Source organism: Gymnoscopelus microlampas, assembly GCF_963454915.1.
Source record: "Gymnoscopelus microlampas genome assembly, chromosome: 15".
Classification (NCBI taxonomy): Eukaryota; Metazoa; Chordata; class Actinopteri; order Myctophiformes; family Myctophidae; genus Gymnoscopelus; species Gymnoscopelus microlampas.
Window position 1 is genome coordinate 12,145,512 of NC_139952.1, and position 24,976 is coordinate 12,170,487.

At 39.1% G+C, this 24,976-nt stretch overlaps 2 protein-coding genes and 1 long non-coding RNA gene across 6 annotated transcripts in view; all 3 read right to left on the reverse strand.

Annotated features, from left to right (window-relative positions):
- The window catches only part of pip4p2 (phosphatidylinositol-4,5-bisphosphate 4-phosphatase 2), a 28,508-nt gene extending 21,046 nt beyond the window's left edge, over window positions 1-7,462 (reverse strand). For all 3 annotated transcript variants that reach the window (XM_084080596.1, XM_084080597.1, XM_084080595.1), the window contains exon 1: window positions 7,135-7,462. In XM_084080596.1, the coding sequence (XP_083936722.1) occupies window positions 7,135-7,258 (124 nt within the window). In that variant the 5' untranslated portion in view covers window positions 7,259-7,462. The remainder of the gene's footprint in view (window positions 1-7,134) is intronic.
- A 4,507-nt stretch (window positions 7,463-11,969) lies between these two features.
- LOC311061104 lies at window positions 11,970-17,714 on the reverse strand. The gene is made up of 3 exons (XR_014602366.1): window positions 14,592-17,714; window positions 13,603-13,665; window positions 11,970-13,371 (listed from the first exon to the last, which is right to left on the reverse strand). It is a non-coding gene; the product is annotated as an uncharacterized lncRNA (long non-coding RNA).
- A 589-nt stretch (window positions 17,715-18,303) lies between these two features.
- LOC311061103 (myelin-oligodendrocyte glycoprotein-like) lies at window positions 18,304-24,785 on the reverse strand. Of its 2 annotated transcripts, none has more exons than XM_084079630.1 (4): window positions 24,670-24,785; window positions 23,896-23,925; window positions 20,975-21,310; window positions 18,304-18,472 (listed from the first exon to the last, which is right to left on the reverse strand). In XM_084079630.1, the coding sequence occupies exons 2-4, from the start codon at window positions 23,915-23,917 to the stop codon at window positions 18,399-18,401; spliced, it is 432 nt and encodes a 143-aa protein (XP_083935756.1). In that variant the 5' UTR covers window positions 23,918-23,925; window positions 24,670-24,785; the 3' UTR covers window positions 18,304-18,398. The 2 variants fall into 2 exon arrangements, with proteins under 2 accessions (XP_083935756.1, XP_083935757.1); XM_084079631.1 differs by lacking the exon at window positions 18,304-18,472 and adding an exon at window positions 18,509-19,171.
- Between the last annotated feature and the right edge of the window lie 191 nt (window positions 24,786-24,976).

Below are 24,976 nucleotides of genomic sequence, written 5' to 3' on the forward strand. Positions count from 1 at the left end.
CTGGGTTTCTGTTTTCTAATCAGCTTAATCCATACGTTTTGCACCAGTCACTATACTGTACTACTACTACTACTATTTCCATACATGTTCTCTATAGACTCTGTTCTCTTTTAACTTGATCAGTCCTTTACTACGTCACCTCACTCAGGTTTTCACTTCATTCACCACCTTGTCATTGTATCCTACGGCTGAAGAAAATAAAAGGGAGATGAAAGTGTATACAACCACTTTCACTCTGCTGCCCCTATTTTGGGAAAATGTCCGTTTTTTTTCCACCATGAGTTGTGATTTTGTGGGGTGGGGCTGAAATCATCACTTAATGCACTGCAGTGATACTGTAATAGTACTCCAATCAAGGCTCAATTCTGTCTGTCTCCCTCTCTGACACACACACACACACACACACACACACACACACACACACACACACACACACACACACACACACACACACACACACACACACACACACACACACACACACACACACACACACACACACACACACACACACAAATAATGTAACAAAGTCCCACACCAATGTTTATACTGCACATCTGTGGTTTTCACATTGTTGTGCCCAAGCCACAACAATGGGCTTGTCAAAATCTCAAGGCACAACATTTTCCTCCCTATAGGGGAATGAGTGCAGGCAAAGACAGTTCTGCTATTAAAAATAAAGAATTGTAATAATGACTTTTTGTATAGTTATTATACATATATTGCAACAATAACGTCTCAAGTCTCACACAAAATCTCAAGGTAGGGACATGTCTCAAGGGTTGATGTGTTATCGTCAAACATTTCCAGCAGAGAAGCCAACTTTCTCTTCCCCACAAACGAGTCAAATGCTGTCAACATCACTGACCAGCGTGTGTCTGCTCAAAGAAACCTGAAACTGGACTTCCTGGTGTATGTCTGAGTTTGTGCCAGGCTGCCAGCAGAGCCAACACCCAGACTTAGCCATCTTAACCACTTCAGCTCTATTTTATACTACTTAATCGTACGATGGTGTTGTGCGAAAATAGCCAATCTACAAGCTCACAAACATACATTGTGTGAAGCGTTGTGAGCTTGTAAACTGAAAAAAAAAAAGTTAGGAAGGTATTTGCCTATAATTTATGACATGGCCAAAACAGGGACAACAAATTTATGACATGGCCAAAACAGGGACACCAAGGTGGAAAGTGATTAAGAATGAGAACGCCACTCCATTTACGTATTCACATCTGTTGTTCCTGTATAGTCTCGACCAACAGACATGGTCGATATTTGAAAACTGAAACGACTATCTATGAGTCTAGAAGATTTACAACAATGACACAGACTGGTGTATCGGTTTTCTCCCTCGACTTCCTGGGGCAAAACTAACAACACAAGTTCAATATTTAAAAACAAACAATGCGTCCACAAAATCATCCTCTCACTTTCTCATAGCTTTTTCTTTTCTTTTTCTCTGGCATATAAGCAAATATACTGTACACGAAAACTGTAGGAATAACATGATTTCACCTTTTAACCCATTTAGACCGGGAAAGTATCTTTGCCATTTTAGATTTCTTTGGCTATTCAAAAATAGCAGATATACAAGCTCATAGTACCGAGTGCCGCGCTATGAGCTTGTAGATCAGCTGTTTTTGGAAAAATCGTCATTTTTGCAAATCTTGGAATACATATTTTTTGTAATTTGTAAAATATTTAGTTCCAGGGACCCCCAGAAGCAAATAATTGAGTTACAAATGTCCGCTTTAAAAAAAGAAAAGAAATTCAAATATTTGTACAAATCTATTTTTGAAAAGCCAAAGAAATCTAAAATGACACAGATGCTTTCCCGGATTGAATGTCTTAAGTATCCTTTCCTTTCCTTGAAGGACTTCTTCACAGTGACAATACTGTGACTGAGATCAAGTCAACAGTAAGTGGCCTTGTCACTGAGGTTGGGTGACGGTCAGACACAGGGACAGATGGGTGGGTGACCTGTGCTAGCACATCAGAAATACAATCTTGCCATGTTGTCTAAAGACTGGGGCCCTCTTTCTCTGTGCTCTTTTATTGAGCTGCAGGTCAACTCAGCCAGCTTCTGTTATGGTACAATGATGAATTATTGAGATGGCACTCTATGTAGAATTATTTGTTTTGAGTTTTGTCATACTATATTATAGTGTGTGTTTTATATTGTATGTGTTGTTCAATCTATTTTATATCAAATACCTTGTTTTAAGTTGAGTGGGAGGTTTTCTATTCTACTGCATTCTATTTAAGTTTAAACATGATATACCTACCTCTACCAACAGTCACTTTTCAGCACAGCAGCCTACTTTCTCTTCTTGTTTTCTGACCACCTCCTCTGAGGCTTGCTAGCGTCCTAATGCATGGGTGAAATAGTATATAGGAGCTATATGGTTTCACTGGAAGCCCTCTGCGCCGGGGAGAGTAAGATGAGAAGGAGTTTTACTACCATCAACACAACCACAACAACCATTATCACAGCCTGGTGGCTGGCTGAGTACCGCACTGATTCACTCGGTGCCAGATAAGATTAGCTAGCAGGCTGCAGAATGTCTCGACTAGCTGGATAGCTACAGTAGTTTCCTCATTTTACACCATTAGTCTTTCACTGCCAACTTGGTGTTCCTATTTTTGCTATGTCATAATAGGCAAACATGTTCAACAATGGCAAAAATAGCAGATCTACAAGCTCACAACACGTTGCCGTGTTGTGAGCTCGTAGATCAGCTATTTTCGTTATGCAACAAAATGTATAAAATATGCCAAAGTATAAAATATGGCTTAAAAGGTGGTGTAAGCTCTATATTCCGATTGCTATAGTGTTTCTTCAGTAACAGGGGTCTCCCTGTCAAACAGAATGCATTTTGTTTGTTTCATTACGTCCAATTTATTTGTTTATCCTGTATCCCGTAGGCTATGAATTTTCTTTCTCGAACGGAAAATGTATTACTATTGAGCTGGAGAGACAGGGAGACCCCTGCTACTGAACAAACACTCTATAGCAATAATCACTATGGGAATATAGAGCTATCTAACACGTATTTGAACAAAAACATATCTCATACACCACCTTTACCTGAACTGTGGGAAACCTTGTCATGGACATGCCTAGCCTAGAATAACCTTAATCTACTGATGTAAGATATAAATTGGTTCAATAAAAGACTGGCCTTTCCTTGTCTGTGTCACTGAGCTGGTGAATGCTGGCTATTAATGACGATGATACTGAATATATCAAATATTGTTATGATAAAGGATTCTGACAGTCACTGATCTCTGTCCGCTGTCAGGGTTGCACAATTATGGCAAAAATAATAATCCTTGTTATGTTTGCTTAATATTGTAATCATGATTGTGAATAACTACAATTGGCAATGATGATTATTGGTATAAAAAGATGTGTATGGTTTTCTTAATGTCTTTGTCTCTCGTTGTGCTTATCAGTGCCATATCTTTAATGTAATGTTCTCTGTGATTTGATTGTGTCTCTGTTAGCCTGATGGATGTGGAGATGGGTTGCACAATGAACAAAAATGAAAAGCAACCAAGACCCTCTTGTGGAAAAAAAATCAAATATCAATAAAAAACTTTATTGTAAATGTTAATGCATGTCAATCATTATCTAGTCACCTGCTCAATCAAGTATGATAATGAACTTTTGAGGCCAATTATGTCTTATATATTTCCAATCCTCACAAATGTTTAGTCACCCTGATGAATGCTGTGAGTAGGAATTTATTTACTTTCTTGTCATGCATTTACCATTACAATAAAGGCTTTTTCATTTTCCCACAAGAGTTGGGATTTCCATTCCTCTACCTGCATTTTCTTCATGTGTTGTACATTGTTCTGGTTATCAACACTTGTGTAATGATCGATGATGACGAGACGAGGCCACGGTGCAACAGCTGACCAAATAAGATGTTTGAATTAATTGCCAGGTTTCACATAATTGTGGAACGTAAAAAAATCACGATTTTGGATTATCGAATTATGCGGCCCTATACCACCATGGATAAGTTCAATGGATGAAGACAGACCTGCTCACTTCAGGGATGAACTGCACACAGTCTATTTTGTTCTTGATAGTAAATCTGTCACTGCACTGATTCTTGAGTAATGGTTACTGCTACTGGTGACAGTCATTGTGTCGTCGTCAATGGCTCCCTTAAGACAGAAAGGCACTCTAAGTCCTTATCATTGCCTTAGGATCAAATCCATCACTTCTGAAATAGTTAAGAGTGAATCTTGACACTACGTAGACAAGTGGCTCTCAACGTGGAACCTGGGGACACTCAGGGGACCTTGAGGAGGTCCCAAGGGGTCCCCAAGGTAAATGACTGATAGATGATCTTCACCATTATTACACGTACAAGTAAATACAACAACAGAATGTACAAGAATGTCTCTTTTGATCAGAGTTTCACTGTTACCTCAGTACTTACAGTAAACAGACAGTAAAGAAATTATACTAGACCAAATGACAGACCATTCAGACTAAAACAAACATTTTGGATTGGGGTCTCAGAGATTAGAATCCTACATATTATCCTAAAATGGGGGTCCGTGACCTAAAGCATATTATCTAATTGGGGTCCTTGAAATTAAAAAGCACGGACATCCTCAGTACTTAAATATCAATTCCAGTAGCCTGAAAGTACTTACAGGAATGATATCCAGTCTAACCTATTAAGATATATTTCTCCACTCACAAAGTGTTCTATCCACACCAACCACTTGGCAAATGGAGTCATTATTTGTGATGACATCACATTCTGCACGGTAAAAAGAATGATCACGCCACAACTATTTCTTCCATGACTTCATAGAGACAACAGCTCTGCAGTTTTGCCCTCTTTGATTCCCAGTAATCCTGTTTACTCATTGTTTGATAGAGGACTGACTGGATTCCAACAGACCCAAGACACAGAGAATTAGTCATAGGGTTTTGAGGGAGAAAGAGAAACTAGGTCAAGAAATATCAGCATTCATTTGCGTTTTTATGCAGTGCCACAACCAGTTAGAAGTGGTCACATAACAAGTTCGTAGTACAGTCAGTGTTTTAAGTCTTGAGTATTACAGTACTCAGGGGTGAAATATGAATTGTTGAGAATGTTTTTGTTGCCATTTAGCCGTTTGTCCTGGAATGCACCTAAAGAGTATTATATGATCAATGAATTCATTCATTTGCTAAAGTAGATTTCATATATGCCACAGCTGCCCCTGATGGGGGGAAAAAGCTTACGTTTCCTCTCCTGAGTCCTGAGTATAGGATCAAACTGGCAGTTTTTGTGAAGCCCTGTTTTAACTGATACAGGGTTGGGGGGGAATCAGTGACACGAAAATCAGACCATAGACCTGCAAAATACTTGTCCATGCAAATCTAACATCAATGAATGTGTAAGGACATGTTAAGCACATAAACCCTAGCATCCCTATTCTGTGGCGAACATTTGGCAAACATAGCAGCAGATCTACAAGTTCACAACATGGCACAATGCGACACATTGTGAGTAGATCAGCTATTTTCAGCTAAAAGATTTGGTGTAGAAGTGAAAAAAAGAAGGGGGCCTGGTAACAACCTGGTCAACGAAGTATATCGTCTCTGTCGGGTGGAAACCTCATTATGTCCAAAAATGTTAAATTTCAGGATTCAAATTCAATAATAGCAAAAGTAGCATATCTGCAAGGCCAAAACACGTCGCTTCGTGACGCGTTTCGAGCTTGTGGATCTGCTACTTTACTTCTGATGCTTTTGTGTGAAGCTGTAGTATGATCAAGTAGGGTGTTAATTGACAAAAAAAACACAAAATGTTTATTAAGGATATGGAGATAAGAGGTTTCTGCCCGACAACAACAATATAGGGTTTATGGAAGTTTAGGCCATACTGCACCCACCGAGCTTATCTATCTCAAATTCCCACTAAGTTAAAATGACTTATTCCCCCCTCCTTCTTTTCTTGGCTTGCTCTCTCTGATGTTGCCAGCATAGCATACAGGGTTATGCACATGATGTATTTATCCCTCGGGGAGCTTACAGCCTCGGCCAGCATTTATTGTTCTGCTACGCAGCCAGAGAATCTGATGAGAGCAACTCAGTGGGAAAGGCCTCGTTCGGCTCGTGACAAAGACATACATCCCAGTCCCACTGACTGGGTGGGAGAGCTGGAAGATGTGCTGTATGTGCTGAGGTCATTCATGATCTATTATAAAGCATTGGTACAGTAGCCTACATTTGAGATGTTTACTATGACTGTTATATTCTAAACACGGTCATACTACTTTTCATGTATTACGAGCTTGGAATGTAAGATATTTGAAAGCACACTAGCACATGCAGGCAAAACATTGTCCTTTAAAAATTAGACCTATGTCGACTTTGGGCTATTTGTTTGCAATCCAGCTATCTGGAATCCAGTAATATGGCCCCACCCCCCTTGGATATGGGAAATGACAAAATAATCATAAACATCCAATCATTGAATAACGGCATTGCAAAACAATGATAAAAATATGATTATTTAAGCCATTCGTACACCTGCAGGATACATCTGCTCTGTAGATGCCCTATGGTTTGTAGCAGCTGGACACAACTGTGACTACAGTAACAGAATGCAATGGGCATTTCTTTTCCAGCCTCCTCCCCATCACATCCATCACTTATTTGCGACATCTCACTGGCAACAACAACATCATATTCTGGGTTGAGGAGGACCCCCAAAGCTACTGCATAATATACTGTGATGCAAGCATTTCTGCTGCAAAAACACACACATGCAGCAGAACTGTTATAGGATGTTTTACTGTATATGAGGCCTTTCTCTTTTAACCACTTAGATCTATCAAATAATATAAAATATAAATAAATAATACTTATAAAATAAAATATACAATAAATACCATGGGAATGCCATTACAGGGGAGGGAAATTAATACATTCAGAAATGCAGATCGAATATTTTCACTATTTCTGAAATAGTGGCTAACCCACTGCTCTAGTTCTCGCCATTGATCCAAGCCCGTTTCCCATTGACATGTTAAAGCATAGCTCCGTGATTCAGCATGCATTGCATTGCATTGCATGCAGGGAGGGAGGATGGTCCAGTCTAGTCTAGCGGTGTTTACCTCGGGGGCTGCTGGGGTCCTGCAGGTAGGACGGCGGCGGCGGGGCCGCGGTGGTCGGGGTGACGTTCCCCGAGTTGGGGGCCGACAACAGCGGGGACCGCTCGTCCATGCCGTCGGAGGCCATGATTTAAAGGGGGTGGGGGAACGGACGGAGTCCAAAGAAAACGCCCGGACGAAACGACAGCGGCGAGGGGGGGGGGTGGCCGGACGGACGGACTGGAGGACAGGGGCGCTCCGCTCCTCGGCCCGGTGTTTTGTTCTGTAGAGAGCGGAGAAAAGAGGAGCGACTGGCTGGGCGGCTGCGTGGGGCTGCCTGCGCTGCGATGCGCTGCGCTCTGATCCTACGCCGGCACGCTGCTGCTGCTGAGTGACGTCGTCACGGTGACGGCGGTGGTGTTTGGAGGTGGAGCATATCCCATAGCCCGGGGTCCACTTCTGCCTACACATACGTCATGTCCTAGTATGAGCGAATAGGGTTAAGGGGATTAACGTCACGTGATGCCTTTGTTTGGCCCGGAGAAGCGTCAGCTGTGCGAATCCGGGTCAAACTAAGGTGCTCATTGGTCAAAAACCCGGATGTGTGTCTCAAAGAATAGACCAACACGGGAACTACAGATTTCACGCCCACTTTTGAGACAGCGCCTCCAGTCGAGGTCCGTTAGAATGATGTACATTTTTATTAAAAAATAAATAATTACTGGGCTTGATGATGTTTTATATTGCCTGAATCAGTTTTGTTTGTGTTCGTTTACGGGCTAAAAGAGTGACTTTGAGAGCTGTTTCACTGTACAATGTAAATGTTTTGAATTATCAATTTCTAATCAATGGAGCAATTATTTAAAATTTCGTGTCCACCTTTGGAGTTACATCATCATGGCAAGGTACAACCCAAACCTCTACCAAAGTGGTCTTGTCCTTTTACGAAAACTTTGCAAACAACACCCCAGATTCCATGCATGTACCACCAGCATGGAAACTACCGTAAACTGTAGTTTCTCCTCAGCTGAAAAATCTACTGCATAAACAGCTGTTTGGTGGACAAGTTTAAGTCAAGATTGAACTATTGACTAAAGGACCTTTTTTGTGTTATCCTTTTAGCCTGAATGTGCTGTTTACATGTTTGACTAACAAAATATTCAATCAATCAATCAATCAATCAATAAAAGAGGTTGCTCTAAGTGCCACTGTGCTGAATTGTCACCATGAGCGACCTGAGGAAGAAACTCAGTATGTCAAACATAGATTAAGGTTGACCACCAATGGTGTTTTAAAATTCATGGCTGACTCTGCATGAGGACTGAGGAAAGTTTATGGAAACAAGTGTAAAACAGTGACCTTTTGTTTGTGTATCTTATAATCTGCCACATGGAGGCGTAGTTCAGGGAATGCAGTCACATCCAGTAGTGCCCAGATGCAATTCAACATCTGTATGCACTATACAGATGTTGAATTGTACCTTTGGTCTAATACACACTGATCCATAGCTTATCTGCCTCAGTGAACAATTTTAATGCATTTTGTGTTTACATGTTATCCTTTACATGTGCACACTCTTTGTTATCATTTGTATGGGTTTCCTACAGTAGGCCTTTATAATATTATTACGTATACTAATACTACATAATATACTGACTATAGAAACTGATAATCGGCTGACTTGTTAACCAGATCCAAGGCCACTTCAAGAATATGCTTTAGGCTGTGCTTTGTATATGCGACCCGTGATTAACTGGTTTGTAAGGCCAGCTAATCGTCCTGGTACTTTGGAGAGAGTTAAGATGATCTTCGAGCGTCGCTGAGGACACTGCTTTAACCAGGGCATCCAGAGTCTCTTATACTGCTGGCTTGCGGTCCTGACAAGTCAGATAGTGTCAGACGTTTCCATATATGGAGCTGCCTATGTCAGTTATGCCCAAATATGGGAAGATGACGTTAGTCCTGGACGTGATGGTTATGTCTATACATGGAGTTTCTGGGAAGGGTTCGCTGATGTCAGACCCCGTACATATGGCACGTTTAGGTCTCTATGACGACATTGCAGGTCGATTGTCTCCATCTATGGGGATCTCCATATATATAGGCTAGTGCTGGCAAATATGCCCTGAATGTTTTCTACACTGACATTGACATTAAATGTGGAAGCCTCTGTCTGCACACAAGTTAAAGAAGCAACATGAGGCAAACTTGTGTTTATTTAGATTTGCACAACATTATATTGAATGCACATTTTAAATTAAATACAAACACTGTGTTATTCACAATATGCTTAAAAAGGGATCTATGATATCAAATCAAAGAAAAAGGTCCCGCACACTGTCTGGAACTTGCAAAAAGGATGCTCTTTATTAAATCGACGTTTCGGTCACCTTCATCCAAATGATACAAACTTCTGCTAGAGTTTTCCACAGAATTCGGATGCTGGGCTTTAAGTAGTTAACATGCCTTTATCTACTATTGTATCATTTAGAACTGCACTGAGACTTATTTTGAAGGTGCAAATATTCAGTGCTGTAAAGTAACTATAATACATTTACTCAAGTACTGCACTTAAGTACAATTGAGGTACTTTTACTTTACTGGAGTATTTCCAATTGTCTATACTTTTACTTCTACTCCACTACATCTCAGAGGCAAATATTTTAGGCCTACTTTTACTCCACTACAATTATTTGAAAACTTTAGTTACTAGTTACTTTGCAGATATAAATGATTACACTATAAAACAGACATGAACCACTTTAGCCCTATTTTATACCTAGGCTATTTTAACATAGCCGATCCAAGTACTTTTTCCACCACTGCAAATATTTCCATTGCCTAATATAACTACAGATAAAAGTATTGTTCCTGGTTCAAAAGACATTTATAAATAATGGTCTCTCCACGCAGACACCTCTTCTTGTCCCAAGTCTAAGCCAGCAACATCAATTGTCAATAATTGACTTTTCACTTTTCCATTGAAAAAGATAAACCTATTCTTATCTGGAAATGTCTAATTATTAGTGACCTCTACTGGGCAACCACAGCGCTGTATGATGTAAAAGTATACAAGCTTTGAAGGACCAGACTCAGAGCATAGATTCACAGTTTATACATACTTGTCATATTCATACAGAACATGTAATTATGATGACCCAAGTTATGACCAAATAACAAATCCATTTACAATCCATAATGCAATGAACTATATGGTTATCAATGCACACTACTTATATTATTTATCTGTTTTATCTGTTTTCATAATTCACAGTAGAGGCAAATGTCCACATGAGGACTAGGGGTGCAACGTGTTTCCTGGACCTGGGCTTTATCACAATCTTTGAAGTCTAGCCCAAGCAGCCTATACTGTTACCACCATGGTCACAGTGCAGTGCTGCAGGGCAGACCTACGGTATATGCACCATAACGGGAATGCAACTATGTTAGACTGGTACCGTCACATTAGTGCTAAGACTGTGTGTGATTCAGTGAAATGTGATATACAGTACACTAGTGTGGGTGCTGAAAAAAGTGGTGCATTAGTGGAAAACTGAATTTCATATTGTAGCCGTCGGGCAGAAACCTCTCGTCTCCAATCTCCATATTCTAACTTTTTGTGTTTTTGTGTAAATGAATGTCCTACTTGATCATACTACAGCATCAAAAGTAGCAGATCTGCAAGCTCACGCCACGTTTTGAGCTTGGAGATCTGCTACTTTTGGTATTCTTCTTGAATTTGAATACTTAAAAGAAACAGTTTTTGACATATGAGGTTTCCACGATGTTATAGTTTGTATTGCTTGTATAAAACACACAGAAGTTAATTTACCGATGGTAAATGGATAATGGATACATGTGTCATAGGAGTGATAGAGACAAGTAGTAGGCAAGTACATGGATGTCATGTCAAACATGACAAGAATGAAAGACAGCAGCTACAGGATTGGTGCCACATACTTGCACCTGTGGATGTGTTGCAGCTTTGTGTACCATTTTTACAACATGAACCCTAATGTCCCTATTCTGAGCATGTGATAATAGGCGGACATGATGTCATTTTGTAAACCTTTAATTAAAAAAGTGACACAAACACTTATTTTACACTTGTGTTATTCTTCATTGAGATATAACATGACTCATTCAGTGCCTCAACATCCATAACATTGCTTGTCATGTCACACACAAAGGGCTAAAAAAAAAAAAATCAAAATTATTGTCTTCATAAAAGCACAAATCCATGTAATAAGAACAACATTGTGGGATTTCATACATTTTCTCCTGATCGGTTAACTGAAAATGATAAATCCACAGGTTAACATTAAAACATTAAAAGAAGGAAGTTGTACAGCTTGTAGCAACAATATACACAGTATATCATTTTGAAGGGCACAAACCGCTTCAACATACTAGCCTGGAATCAACATACAGTCTTCAGTATTATTAATATTTCTGTCTGCATTGTTTTAGTGACATTGGTGAAAAAAATTATAAACCACAAAAATTCACTTTCAGGTTTTCTTCTTCTACCATTCACATGATAAAAATTGGAAGCTGGGTGGCGGTTGGGAGTGCTTCTCAGAGACAAAGCACGCTGTGCCCACCCCTCCAACCCCCCACCCATCAGAGCCGATGCATTGTGGGACGTGTGAATGACCTTGCTTGAAGTGTGGTCTGGAGCATAGACATATAAAGGTAGACGCCTCCTCTGGCTCTGAGGCGTCTGTATCTCGGGCGCGCACCAGCTTCCGCCCTCAGTCGCGTGCGTCACAGAAGGGGACGTTCGGTAGGCCAATCAGAGGCCTACTGAACGCCCCCTTCTGTGACACACACGAATAGGGAAAAACTTCCTTGGACCAGGGGCGGAAGCAATATAAGGGTATTGCGATACAGGTCGCTCCAATGAACTGCAGAGGCCAATGAGGTATCTAGGTTTCTATATCTATGGTCTGGAGTGTGAGAACATTTTGTTTAAACAGAATGACATTTTCTACAACACATGATTCTTATAATCCGTACTGGTGGGTTTCTAATAACAAATTAGATTTGGTCACGTTTAATTAAAAATGTATGTCAACCACGGTAACACCTGAGTCCCTATTTTGGGCATATTGACAAAATATGCCAACATGTGTCCTCATAAAATCTTTAAAAAAATAAAGAAATTAAGAAAATAAATGAGAAATAAATTAAGAAAATAGCAGATATACGTGTCACATCATGATGTGCTGTGAGCTTGTAGATCGGCTAATTTAGCTATTTCAACGAAGTTCAAGTACTATACATTGTGTTTAGGTGGTTAAGAAACCTCCAGTTTTTACCCCATTTTCTCCTTTTTTGCTTTTACAAATCGGACCCTGAATAGACGTATTTGAATGACATCAGTTGAACATCAAACACCATCAGGTGAACCTCAAACCAGTGTTAATTTTGACAGCAAAGTCACAGCCTTTTGTTTTATACAATTCCATGTTTTATAAAACTAAAACTAAATGTTTTAGTCAACAAAATCCAGAGTTCATTTAGTCTAACATGTATTTTGGCAGGCCTTGATGGCGTCATAATGCCTGATTTATACTTAGATGTGTGCCGAAAATAGTCAATCTACAAGTTCAGACGCGTTGTAGATCAGCTATTTGTGAAGCTTCACACCCACACGCAGCGAAGCATAAAATGACTACTGGATCTCTTCTCCAGTAACCTAACATTTTGGTCTAGTTTTTATTTGTTGACGAAATTGCCTATATTTTGTCATAGTTTTAGCCATCATAGCTTACTTTTTATTTTGTTTTCTTCAGTGAAAAAAGGTAGTCGACTAACACTTTTCGTCATGGTTTTAGTCGACGAAATGAACACTGCCTCAAACAGTTGCATTGAAAGTGTTCAACAAATCGCGTCCCAGCATGGACATTGGAACTGTGGGGCTCACAATAAACGAATGCTCGATCTTCAACCCGTCCAAATCAATTAGTAACGGGAGTGACAACGGGTCAACTTGTCGGACTCCGCTGATACCGGCGTGCCGGACGTAGTATTTACTCAAAGGGCATTTCAAGTCTTTCTGCCGTAAACATGAAATGGTTGTTCCCGTGTCTACCAGAAATCGAACCATTTTCCCCGACACACTCAAACTTAATTGTGGCAGCTGCGTAGGTGACGCAGAAAGACGAACGACTTTCAATCCGGTGAAAAAGTGTTTTGTAGTAGCGCCAATGTCAGTGAAGCCGGGAGGGGCGGTCAGATGGGGAGACACTCTGCTGCCTGTGGGGGAGAGGGAGAAAAAAACAATGTGGGCATGTCATTGTAGACAAACATTTTCAAAAAATGCAAAAATACCAGATCTACAAGCTTATAACCTATTGCACCGTGGCGCGTTGTTACCTTATAGGCCATGCTGTTTGCCGTGTGACACCTTTAGTGACTGTTTCTTTGATAAATAAAGTTTAATATTGTATCGTTTTCATTTTGTCTACTTGTAATCCTCAATCATACCATCATTCTGCTCTGCCTGCTCCTTGCTGAAGAATCCTTGGTCTTTGTTTACACATCCTCCAGCTATAACCACATGAAGATAGTTTTAATAACAACCCTTCAACAGATTGTATACTGACCGGACAATTAACTCAACATGTACATGAGAAACAGACCGGTTTAAAATAATACAGCACATACCTATCATTATAAATATAATTAAATTATAAATATGAGCTGAATTACTGATTCCTGTGTATTATAGTGATGTCACTCTCCTCAAATCAAGTACTTGGTTTACTTTAACCTGATAACCTGTTATTCATTTGGAATTATTAAATGAAGAAAATTATAGTTTGTTAATATTACTTTACTTGACATTATATCCAACTGGAAATGGGCAATACAAATACAACTGATTGTTAGTGTTTTTGTGGGCTGTTAGTAATTTGATGTGGCTATTTTAAAATGCTTCAGTAATATTAGTACCTTATTCCCCCAGCATAAACTGAGGTTGTTGGAGGCAGAAATATTGCTGATCAATTAGAAATAATGTATTAAATAATATGGATTGAAGAAGGCAATAATGTAAAAAAAATAGTCAGGTATAAGATTCAACGAATTTCTGTAAACTTAAAGTTTTACAGAAAGATCTGTGAAGCTATTAAACTACTGTTAAAAGGATAGTTCACCCCAAAAATGACTTCTTTTCTATCAATTACACACCCCATGGAGACTTGAATTCATGGATTTTCTTTTGTTTTTGTCGCATTCCTAAGCCAATCATTTGATGACCGGCGGAAAGATGCTAATGTATCCGGTAGGAGACACAAAGGAGACACTTTGAGTCTCCTACCGGTGAGACCGCCGGTCATCAAATTAAAACAGAAAGACAATCAATTCATTGTGAAGAATGTAATATCCATGTGGTTTTGCTCTTGCAAGAACTTGACTGATGTAAATCTGAAAACATACTGGATGCCATGAAGTAGAATAGGTTTGATACTTACTGTCTAGTTGGCGTTCACATTGACAATTCATGAAAAGAGAAAACATAATTCATATTTAAAAAACCTATATGGTCAATTAAAATGGATCTCAATTATTGTGTATGATATGTATCATTCTGTCATTTAATCAAATGATTGCTGTATGTTTGACTCATTCCCTGAAAATACAAATTACGTTAACGTATACAGCAAGATAAGTGATAATACTTTGAGTTCATCTTCAGATGCTGTTTAGTTTAGTTCAACACATTGACAGGCAAAACATGCAAATCAATTATGTGAAGAGATGAAATGAAAAAGAGACAATGTCAATGAGGTCAATGTATTTACAGTAACACTTTCCTCAGTTATAACAGAAAAGCTCCTGAGTGTGAATCAGATCACAATATTGTTAACATTAAAGATCTCAGTACAAGAGATGCTTTGGGATGCTCACAAACATAGTAACTGGTGGGATTTAGCAGAAAAGGTGAGCTTTGTTGGTATAATGCAAATTACAGAAGTAAACATTAGATTTGAAACTTCAAGCAACATAATAATTCATTTTGAAGACGTGTGAGAACTTGATCTGAAAACACATTGGAGGACATGAATTTAAATAGATTTGATACTCACAGTCTAGTTCGCATTTCCGTTCATAATTCATAAAGAGACAAAACATATTCATGTTCAGAATAATGATAATTAACAGACATTACTGATCCAAATAGTTAAATAACCTGACATCTGGAATAATGAAATAATTTAAGGGAACTGCTATCTCAATTATTGAGTACAATAATAACTATATTCTGTCAATTCTTCACCATGTTAGCACACGGACAAACATGCAGATCAAATATGTGAAGTGATTAAAAGTCAGCTTAGAGATACAATAGCAATAATGTCATCATATTGTTAACATATTGACTGAGACATAAGTACAATTTAAGAATATAATTTGGATGATCATGACTCATGACTTAATAATAACTGGTGTGATTTTGTGTGGGTTTTTATGCGAATTACACAATAACTTCTACAACATTAGATTTGAAACCTCATTCAATGTAAGATGTCAATTATAAAACACATCGGAGTAGAATAGGTTTGATACTCACTTTCTAAGTCACGTTCACATTCATAATTCATAAAGAAAAGACAGAAAAAAAATCATAGTTAGAAAAGTGATACTTCACATACAGAAAGATGACTGATCATTTAAACCATGCAAGGCACCAACCAGTTGGGGGGGTTAAGTGTCTTGCTCATAGATACTTTTAACACAGAGCCAGGAGTAGGCAGGGAATCGAACCAGGAATCTTCCGATTCCCACGCTGCCGTGCTACCTCCTGAGCCACTGCTGCCCTAAGCCATGCAAGGCACCGACCTGCTCATAGGGAGCAGCTTAGTGGTCAACGCTGAATTCACACCAGCAACGTTGTTTCGCTGCCACGTTCTGAGACTGTGGCGAGGTTCAATGCTAGTCTATGGAGAGTAGCGACTGCCGTTTCAGCCAAGTCAGCAAAAAGCGAAGCGAAAAAAACTTTTACAGCAAATTCTTTCTAGAGTAGTGACAACTGCAGTCACCAAAAAGGGATGTGTCAAAGCTGAGAAAAGCTCAACTTTGACACTTTGACACCGGTTCGATTCCCTGGCTACTCCTGGCTCTGTGTTAGTAGGCATATTACACTTGACACCATAGAAAAAGACTACTGAACGGACGTAGCAAATATTCATAACACTGTTTTAAATTAGCAGTTGTAGGTGTGAAATTTCAAGAATGTGCATCTACACGGCTTATTGCCTACGCAAATTTTAATCCTTTACAAACAAGTTTGCATAAAACATCCAGATCAAATAAGAGATACATCACAGAAAGATCATTGAATTATATCTAAAGCAGTGGTTCTCAAACTTTTTCATGTCAAGGACCCCCAAATTATGCATTTGGCCCAGGGACCCCCATCTGAAAATATTTTGTGCCAGGGACCCCCAAAAGAGTTTTGTGATTTGTTTAAAAAAATATATATATATATTCAAAATGTCCCAAACATTTTCAAGATTTTTCCAAATGTGTCCATAAATAGCAGATGTACAAGCTTGCAGCGTGTCACAAAGTCACGCACTGTGAGCTTGTAGATCTGCTATATTTGAATATCCAATGTATAAATGGATAAAGTGGTTAAAATGATTGTGATGCTGTATTAACACATTTTGCTGGGGCCCCCGGGGGTCCCCGGACCCCACTTTGAGAACCGCTGATGTGCAGTAGAACATTCCTCAGTCACAAAGGCAGAAAATATTCTGAATGTAAATCAGATCATAACATTGTAAATTATTAGATTTAGCAATTACAGCTCTCTCCATCCAGATGGAGACAAAGACAATGGACATAAAAGTTATGAATCAGCTTTAAATTAAGTGACACATAAATAATGAAAACAAAAGTGAGAGTGGTTACACTTCCTAGCCTTTTTCTCAGCATATCCAGTAACATGACTGAAGCTGGTCATCGATATGAGACTGACTGGTTTAATGTAATACTGTCAATATTTGTCATTATTATTTATATTTTATATTCTTCATAATGTAAAAACGTTATTATTATGTATTAAAAGTGTGGACTAAGATATCAATACAAGGTATTATTTGGGAGAATTCACAGAAAAGGTCAGATGTGGGGTTACAAAATAATCTACATAGATATGTAAGATCCACTGAGTTTGTGTTCTGCTATTGTGACTTGTAAGAACCATGAAGGCTATGAAGTAGAATAGGTTTGATACTCACCAACTAGTCCGTGTTCAAATGATTAATTCATAAAAGAAAAAGACAAAGCACATTCACGTTTATAAAACTGATACTTACGGTAACATACAGAAAGAATCTGGTCATTTACAAAATGTTACAAGAAGGATTATGGAATAATGCAATAAAATAAAATAAAGGTAAGTAAGGTAAATGAATCCTGAATCCTGCATCTTAATTACTGTGCATAATAATATGTATTGTCAATAAATCACATTTAATTTCAAACTGTTTATAATAAAACGTTCAGTTATGATGGCAGATCAACGTTATTGACACATCACAGGTGTACTCCTGTAAACCTGTGATGTGACAATAAAGTTGATTCGGACTCTGAGAAAATGTTCTTATTTGTTCCAATCATGCATATTATTTGGGACACGGTTAGCAGAAAAGGTAAGATCGTTTGTGGTGTTAATGTGAGTACTTGATGGAAATCTGAAAACGTACAGGAGGTCATGAAATGGATACTCACGTACTAAGTGGCGTTCACATTCCGGTTCATAATTAAAAAAAAAAGAGAAAACATATCTGTGTTGAGAAACATACTTTACTGGCAAAATTATTACCTTGATTATGGAATTAAATAACCGACAATAATCTGTTATCACAATTAGCCTATTGGGCGCAATAATACATAATATCATAATGTCAATTCATTAAAATCAAGTCCATTCCCTGTAACCATATATGACATTAACTTTCATAGTGTCTACTGTAACATTAACAAACAGCTGAACTCTTCACCATGTTAGCAAATGTACTAAACATGCATCAAATACGTGCAGTGATTATAAGTCAGCTTAGAGCAATAGCAATAATGTCATCATATTGTAAAGTAGAACTGTAAACTAAGACATCAGTGCAACTTACGAGATTAATTCGGATGCTTAATAATAACTGGTGGGATTTAGCAGAAAATGTAACATTTGGTGTTATTATGCAAATTACACAATAATAACTTCAACACTTTAACATTATAAGAGGACAAGTAAGATCTTTTCAGTTACTTTTCTGCTATTGTGAGAATTTGATGTCAATTTTAAAACACAGCGGAGGACATGAAGTAGAATAGGTTTGATACTCACTTTCTAAGTCACGTTCACATTCATAATGCATGTAAAAGACAAAAGAAATCATGGTTAGAAAAGTAATACTTCACATACAGAAAGATGACTGATCATTTACACACCACGCAAGGTACCAACCTGCTCATCGGGAGCAGTAGTTGGGGGTTAAGTGTCTTGCTCATGGACAGTTTAACAGCCAGGGATCGAACCGGGAATCTTTCGATTCCCAAGCTGCCGTGCTACCTCCTGAGCCACTGCCGCCCTAAGCCATGCAAGGCATCAACCTGCTCATAGGGAGCAGCTAGTGGTCAACGCTGAATTCCCACCAGCAGCATTGTTTCCCTGCCACCTTCTGAGACTGTGGCGAGGTTCAATGCTAGTCTATGGAGAGGAGCGAGCATAGTTGTCAGCTAAGTCAGCAAAAAGGGAAGTGTTAAAACTGAGAAAAGCTAAATTGACACTTTGGCGCAGAGAGACAAGCCAATCAGAAGCGTGCAGTGCTCTGACGTAGGCGTGGAGGCATATGCACTTGACACCACAGAAAAAGACTAGCGAATATTCATAACAATGTTTTAAACTAGCAGTAATAGGTGTTGAATTAATTAAAAATAAATTACATCTACATAGCTTATTTCCTACCTAAAATAACATTATTTACAAACCAGCTGCCTGTGAACGTTGCTGATGGGTAGAGCTGCTCGTTTTTATCCTCTCAGACCACTGTGACTCTTATGAGACATTTCACTCATAACCTTAGACAGGCCTAATTTATAGCATTTGTGAATGTTCACACTGTTAACATTTTGCTTGATCATGCTACTGGTGTTAATTCAGCGTAAGTGTCTTGCTCAAGGACACTTTGACACTTTGAAAGGAGGAGCAGAGGACGCTCGGACGATCTCCTGAGCCACTGCTGTGTGTGTGTGTGTGTGTGTGTGTGTGTGTGTGTGTGTGTGTGTGTGTGTGTGTGTGTGTGTGTGTGTGTGTGTGTGTGTGTGTGTGTGTGTGTATATATAGCACATATATATAGTCAACATAAATGACCTGAAGATCTCTGTGATGCTACTCTTTTACTTAGAAACTGTTTAGCTGTGACATTTACAGACAAGTACACTTTTCACCACATTAAGGTACGGTAATAAAATATGGAAAAAGCATGCAGATCGATGTTAAATGTCATTTTTGAGACACAATATCAATAGGTTCAATCAATATCAATAAAATGGTACCGTCTTGCTTTATACAAAATGTTTAGCTGTATAAAGAAAAAGGAAGACTTTTAGGGCGTGATCACACCAAGACCCGTCACTACATGGCACGGGCGTTTCAGAAACGCTTCGGCATGTACGCCTTTGGAGCTGACCAGCATGTAACCGGGTGATCAAATAAAGAACCACGGGGAGTACACTGATTCGGTTAGGTTCATTAGATTAGGCAGGGAGGTGTGAGCAATCTGAGACCAGATTTATTGCGAATGAGAGGCGGTCGTTATTACTTTAAAAGTAATAACTTGTAACGTTATGTCAGACATCAGATTGACGTCCACAGCGGGTTATATACTAAAGTAGAATTAACAACCAATCTTCACTGAACCATTATGGTACTCATTTATACATTTAGATTGATCCAGGGGGTTTGCTTATGAATATAGTCCCATTGTTAAAGGCATAGTATGTCACTTTTCCCTGTGTTTACATAAGAAAAAAAGATTAAAATCCTTTATCCATCATTTCCCTCTATACCATAAGTTATTAATCAGCCACTGGAGTAGTGTGGTGGTGTTTACCTACAGAAACACATTGCCCTCTTGCTGTATTTTGGTGGTTTGCCTGTCCCAAAAACGTCCGCCTCTAGAGAGGGTAATGTTTTTCTGCAGGTAAACACCACCACACTGCTCCAAGTGGCTGATAACAGCTAATATAGAGCAGTTATTCCCTACCTGGGGTCCCGACCCCCAGGGTGGTCCTGAAACTATTGCGGGGGTCCCCAGATGATTAGCTTAATGTGCAACATTGTTTTCTCCCTCAACAGTAAACAAACCAATACAGTATAAGTGTATACAGGCTATCTGCACATTTCTAAAGTGATAATTTAATGACTTTTAAGACCTTTTAATACCAACTTTAATACCAAAATTGTCAAATATTACATAAGAAACAGGCACATATTGTGAAACTAGCCGTGCTTGTAGTTCAGCTATTTTACAATATTTATCTGTGGAACCGAGTCAAACTAAATGTCAAGTGCTTGCATGGTGGGGGGTCTCCAGTCAAAATATTATTTTTTGGGGGGTCGCAGCCTGAAAAGTTTCGGAACACTTGGTATAGAGGGAAATTATTTCTTTCATTTTGTGTTATTATTGTTTAATATGTAAACACATAGGCACAATTACATACTATTCTTTTGCAGATAAAACCTTATTGAACCCCATAGTATAATTTATACCTAAAGAGATACACATGATCACAAGATTATACACATGTCAAGGTTAATGATAAATCAACAGGCCAGCAGATCACTTACGATAGCACACTAATCCCAGGGCGATCTCCTGCTCCTTCTTTCCATGTTTGACCCCGCAGATGTAAACGCCGTCGTCCGTCTTCCGGTAGTCTCTCAGCGTCAGGGACAGGTTGCCTTTCCTCAGCTCCTGGATGTTCAGAGACAGTCTGCCCTCGTAGCCCCTCCCCTCTATCGTCCGACCATTCTTGTAAATATAAATGCACTCGGTCTCCCTGTACCACCGGACGGTCATGGAGGTCGCGTTGGTCTCGGGGACGAGGCAACACATGAGGGTGACTTCCCTGCCGAACTGACCCAGACAAAAACCTTCGCCTCTAGTGACGAGTTTGAATTGACCTGTTTGGGAGTATAAAGAAAAGGACTTAGTGACATGCAGCGGTAACTCTGTTCATTTAGACCATTAAGACCTGAGGCAGATTCTTCGAATGCCTTCTAAACCAGTAATCGTAAACTTTCCAGATTTTTCAAATGAGTTCAACATTTTTTTGAATAGCAAACGCAATAAATCGCAATAATGGGTTAAATGTGTTCATAATAATGAAGATAATCAGTGATAACACACTTAACCCACTTTATAATGTGTTAGTATATATTGATTATTATATATTGATTATTGTATAAGACTGTCTGTCAAAGTTCCAGATCTTAAATTAGCATTTGATTGTGTTCTGGCCCATCATCTAATGACTTTGAATGAAATTGGCCTGAGGCCAACCTTACTTTTACTACGTAAAGTGGCCCCTGAGTGAAAAAGTTGTTTTGAGAAGTGCTCATCTTGTCTATCAAGTGTCCCTGATCAAGACATTTAACTAGGGTTAAATGTCTTAATCACTGCTCCCCGAGTCCCCGGTGCTGTATTAATAGCAGCACCCACCGCTCCCAATAGTTAGGATGGGTAAGTGCAGAGGACAAATTTCACGCATACCCCAACAACAACAACTACTGCAGGGCAAACTAGAAAAACCTGCTTGGTGATTGGAGACGGCAAAACCCTCAAAAACCCTCAAAAAGCTTAATTTCAAGAAGCTCTATACAAAGCTACCCCACTACATAACTATTTCTAACAGCCAGTTTTTCCAACTTGCAATGTTTGACATAGCGCTGTTTACACAATGCTGTGCCCAACTGTACCGGTATATACTTTCCCCAGTTTGCTTCTTAAATTGTTTTATTTTGCTTGCTTTGGCAATGTAAAACATGTAATGTTTTCTCATGCCAATAAAGATCCTTTGAATAGCAATTGAATTGATTATTGTTGCTCTCAACATAGATATTATAGTTACTGTTCTCAACGGTCTGGGAATCAGTATTTCTAAAATCTTGGCTATGGGCCTGCAGCTGCACATAGACAGAGCATGAAATAATCCATTGGTTCTCAAGGTGGGGTCCGGGAACTCCCAGGGGTCCTCGGGGGTGCCAGGGGCAGATGTGACAAGTCACATCTGCTACCAGGGGGTCCCCAGCAAAATTAGTTAATAAAGCGTCACAATCATTTTAACCCCTTTATCCATATTTGATACTTTGGCTATTCAAAAATAGCAGATCTACAAGCTCATAGCACGGCACCGAGTGCCGCGCTATGAGCTTGTAGATCTGCTATTTTTTTTTTATCGTGAAAATTTGGGAGGCATGCGTTAATCCGACAGACCTTTTCTCCGACTATGTGGCATCCGCGTGCGGTTAGGGTTAGGGTGAGGGTTTGGTTCGGGTTTAGTATTGGAAACGTCGGAGCGCTGCGCTGTCGGAGGAATGCGCTGTCGGACTAACATACTGCACCCTGAAAATTTGTGCAAACCTTTGAATATATATTTCTCAAATCTTTGCTTCTGGGGGACCCTGGAACAAAATATTTTGAGATGGGGGTCCGTGGCTAAATACGTATCATTTTGGGGGTCCTTGACATGAAAAGGTTGGAGAACCACTGAAATAATCAACATGCAAACTGTCTACAACAGTGTAGGAAGTCCACATTCACAGTACCTAACTGTCTGTCTATGCATGGTACATGAGTCATTTGGTTTACTCTTTCAATTATTTTGTCAAATTCAAGGAAGACATCAAGCAGAAATAGTTAAGACTATGCATGTTTCACACCAATTGACCTTTCGGCATGGCGGAGATAAAGGTCTGGGTCTGTCTGATAGTTATCTCCGCCCAGTCACGGGCAGGTAGGTGGAGATCATTACAGCATGTTTAATTAATTATTTAATGTTTAAATCTGTTTAATTAAACATGCTGTTGGTTCTCAAACTTTTATTTTTTTGTATCATGGATCTCCAAATCATTTGGAGATCCATGATTCATGATCATGATCCATGAAAAGTTTGAGAACTAATTAATTTGAAATTAATCTATTTGACTGCAGACCCCCATCTGAGACCCCCCAAAATAATCTCAGACAAACAATCTCGTGAGGCATTACATTTAGGTTGTGAGCACACTGGCCAATACAAACTAATAGGTGAGTGCGCTCGGTTCCACAGATATATTGTGAAAATAACCAATCTTGCAAGGCGTTGTGAGCTTGTAGATTGGCTTTTTTTTTTTTTTTAAGATCCACCGCCTTATACTATTTGACAATTTGGCCAATGTTTGACCAGTTTTTATAGTATAGTTTGTTGATTACTTTAGATGCAGTAATGGTCTTTTTTCATTTAATTTAATTTAATTGATTTTATTTTATTTCTTCTTCTCTTTTTTAAAAAGATATTAACAAGGTCTTAAAAGTCCTTAAATTGTCACTGTCATGTGGGGACCCCCCTGGGGGTCCTGACACAGACCCACAGGTTGAGAACCACTGTACTAGGATGTAACATTGCTTTGATGTCAGAACAACATATCTCCAGCCCCGCTCTACAAGTTGTACCAGGAAGTAAGAAACACTGAAACAGCGTGTTGTAACTTGAGAGAGAGTGACCTACCACGAACTCTGGACTTCGCCATATCTCCTCCTGTGCAGAACAAAAATACAAGAATTATCCTACCACACAAAAACATCCTTAATGTATCTATCAAATCATGTGTGCATCTTGCAATCTTATGTTTTCACGGTGATGTCGGGTCTCATAATAATTACAGAACGAACTAGCCATGGATCGTGGATGAACTTCAACCTGGTGTTTGCACTTTCTCCCTTTTTGGTCCGTACATCTACATAAACGTTCATATTTCAAATATAAAGTGCTTACTCCATAGCCACGGATGTTACAATTATATATGGGCCCTCGGATGTACCCGTATATTCCTTATTGTTCAATAAAAAGCATCTTAATCCGATCGGTGGCCATTTTCTTTTTCTTTGTTTTTATGTATCAGACTGCAATACACCTCCCAACCAATAGAGTCACGCAGTTGAAAGCATGGAGTAAATACAAAGAAAATGGCCACCGATCGGATTAAAATGCTTTTTATTGATCAATACGGAAGGTGCGGGTACTTCTGAGGGCCCGTACATAATTGTAACATCCATGGTCATGTGGTAAGCATTTTATATTTGAAATCTGAACGTTTATGTAGATGTACGGGCCGTAAATGGAGAAAGTACAAACAACAGGTAGAAGTTCATCCGTGACTGTCTTGATATGACAGTCATGTTTCAGGGCTAAGAACGAACCAACCTGACCCTACCTGATCACACACACTGAAACATCCAGTAAATATCTACATTAAACATCGAGATATTGAGACCTTCTTACCTTTCACTAGGCCTACTTGTGATGCTTTAGATGTGAAAAGCAAAAAGAGGATTGAAATCCAAGCAGAGCTTACCTGTCTGTCACTGAATACAAACAACTAAAGCGAAAGTCTTCATGACATTTTCGGAACCTCCTTCCACTGGAGGGTTGGCTTAATGACTAGGCTGTAATGACGCACTTTCGCCAATAGGTGACCCCACAGCATAGGCTATGTTTTGTAAATGAAATCTGGAAACAAAAAGCTTTAATACTGTATTTCTCTCACACACACACACACACACACACACACACACACACACACACACAC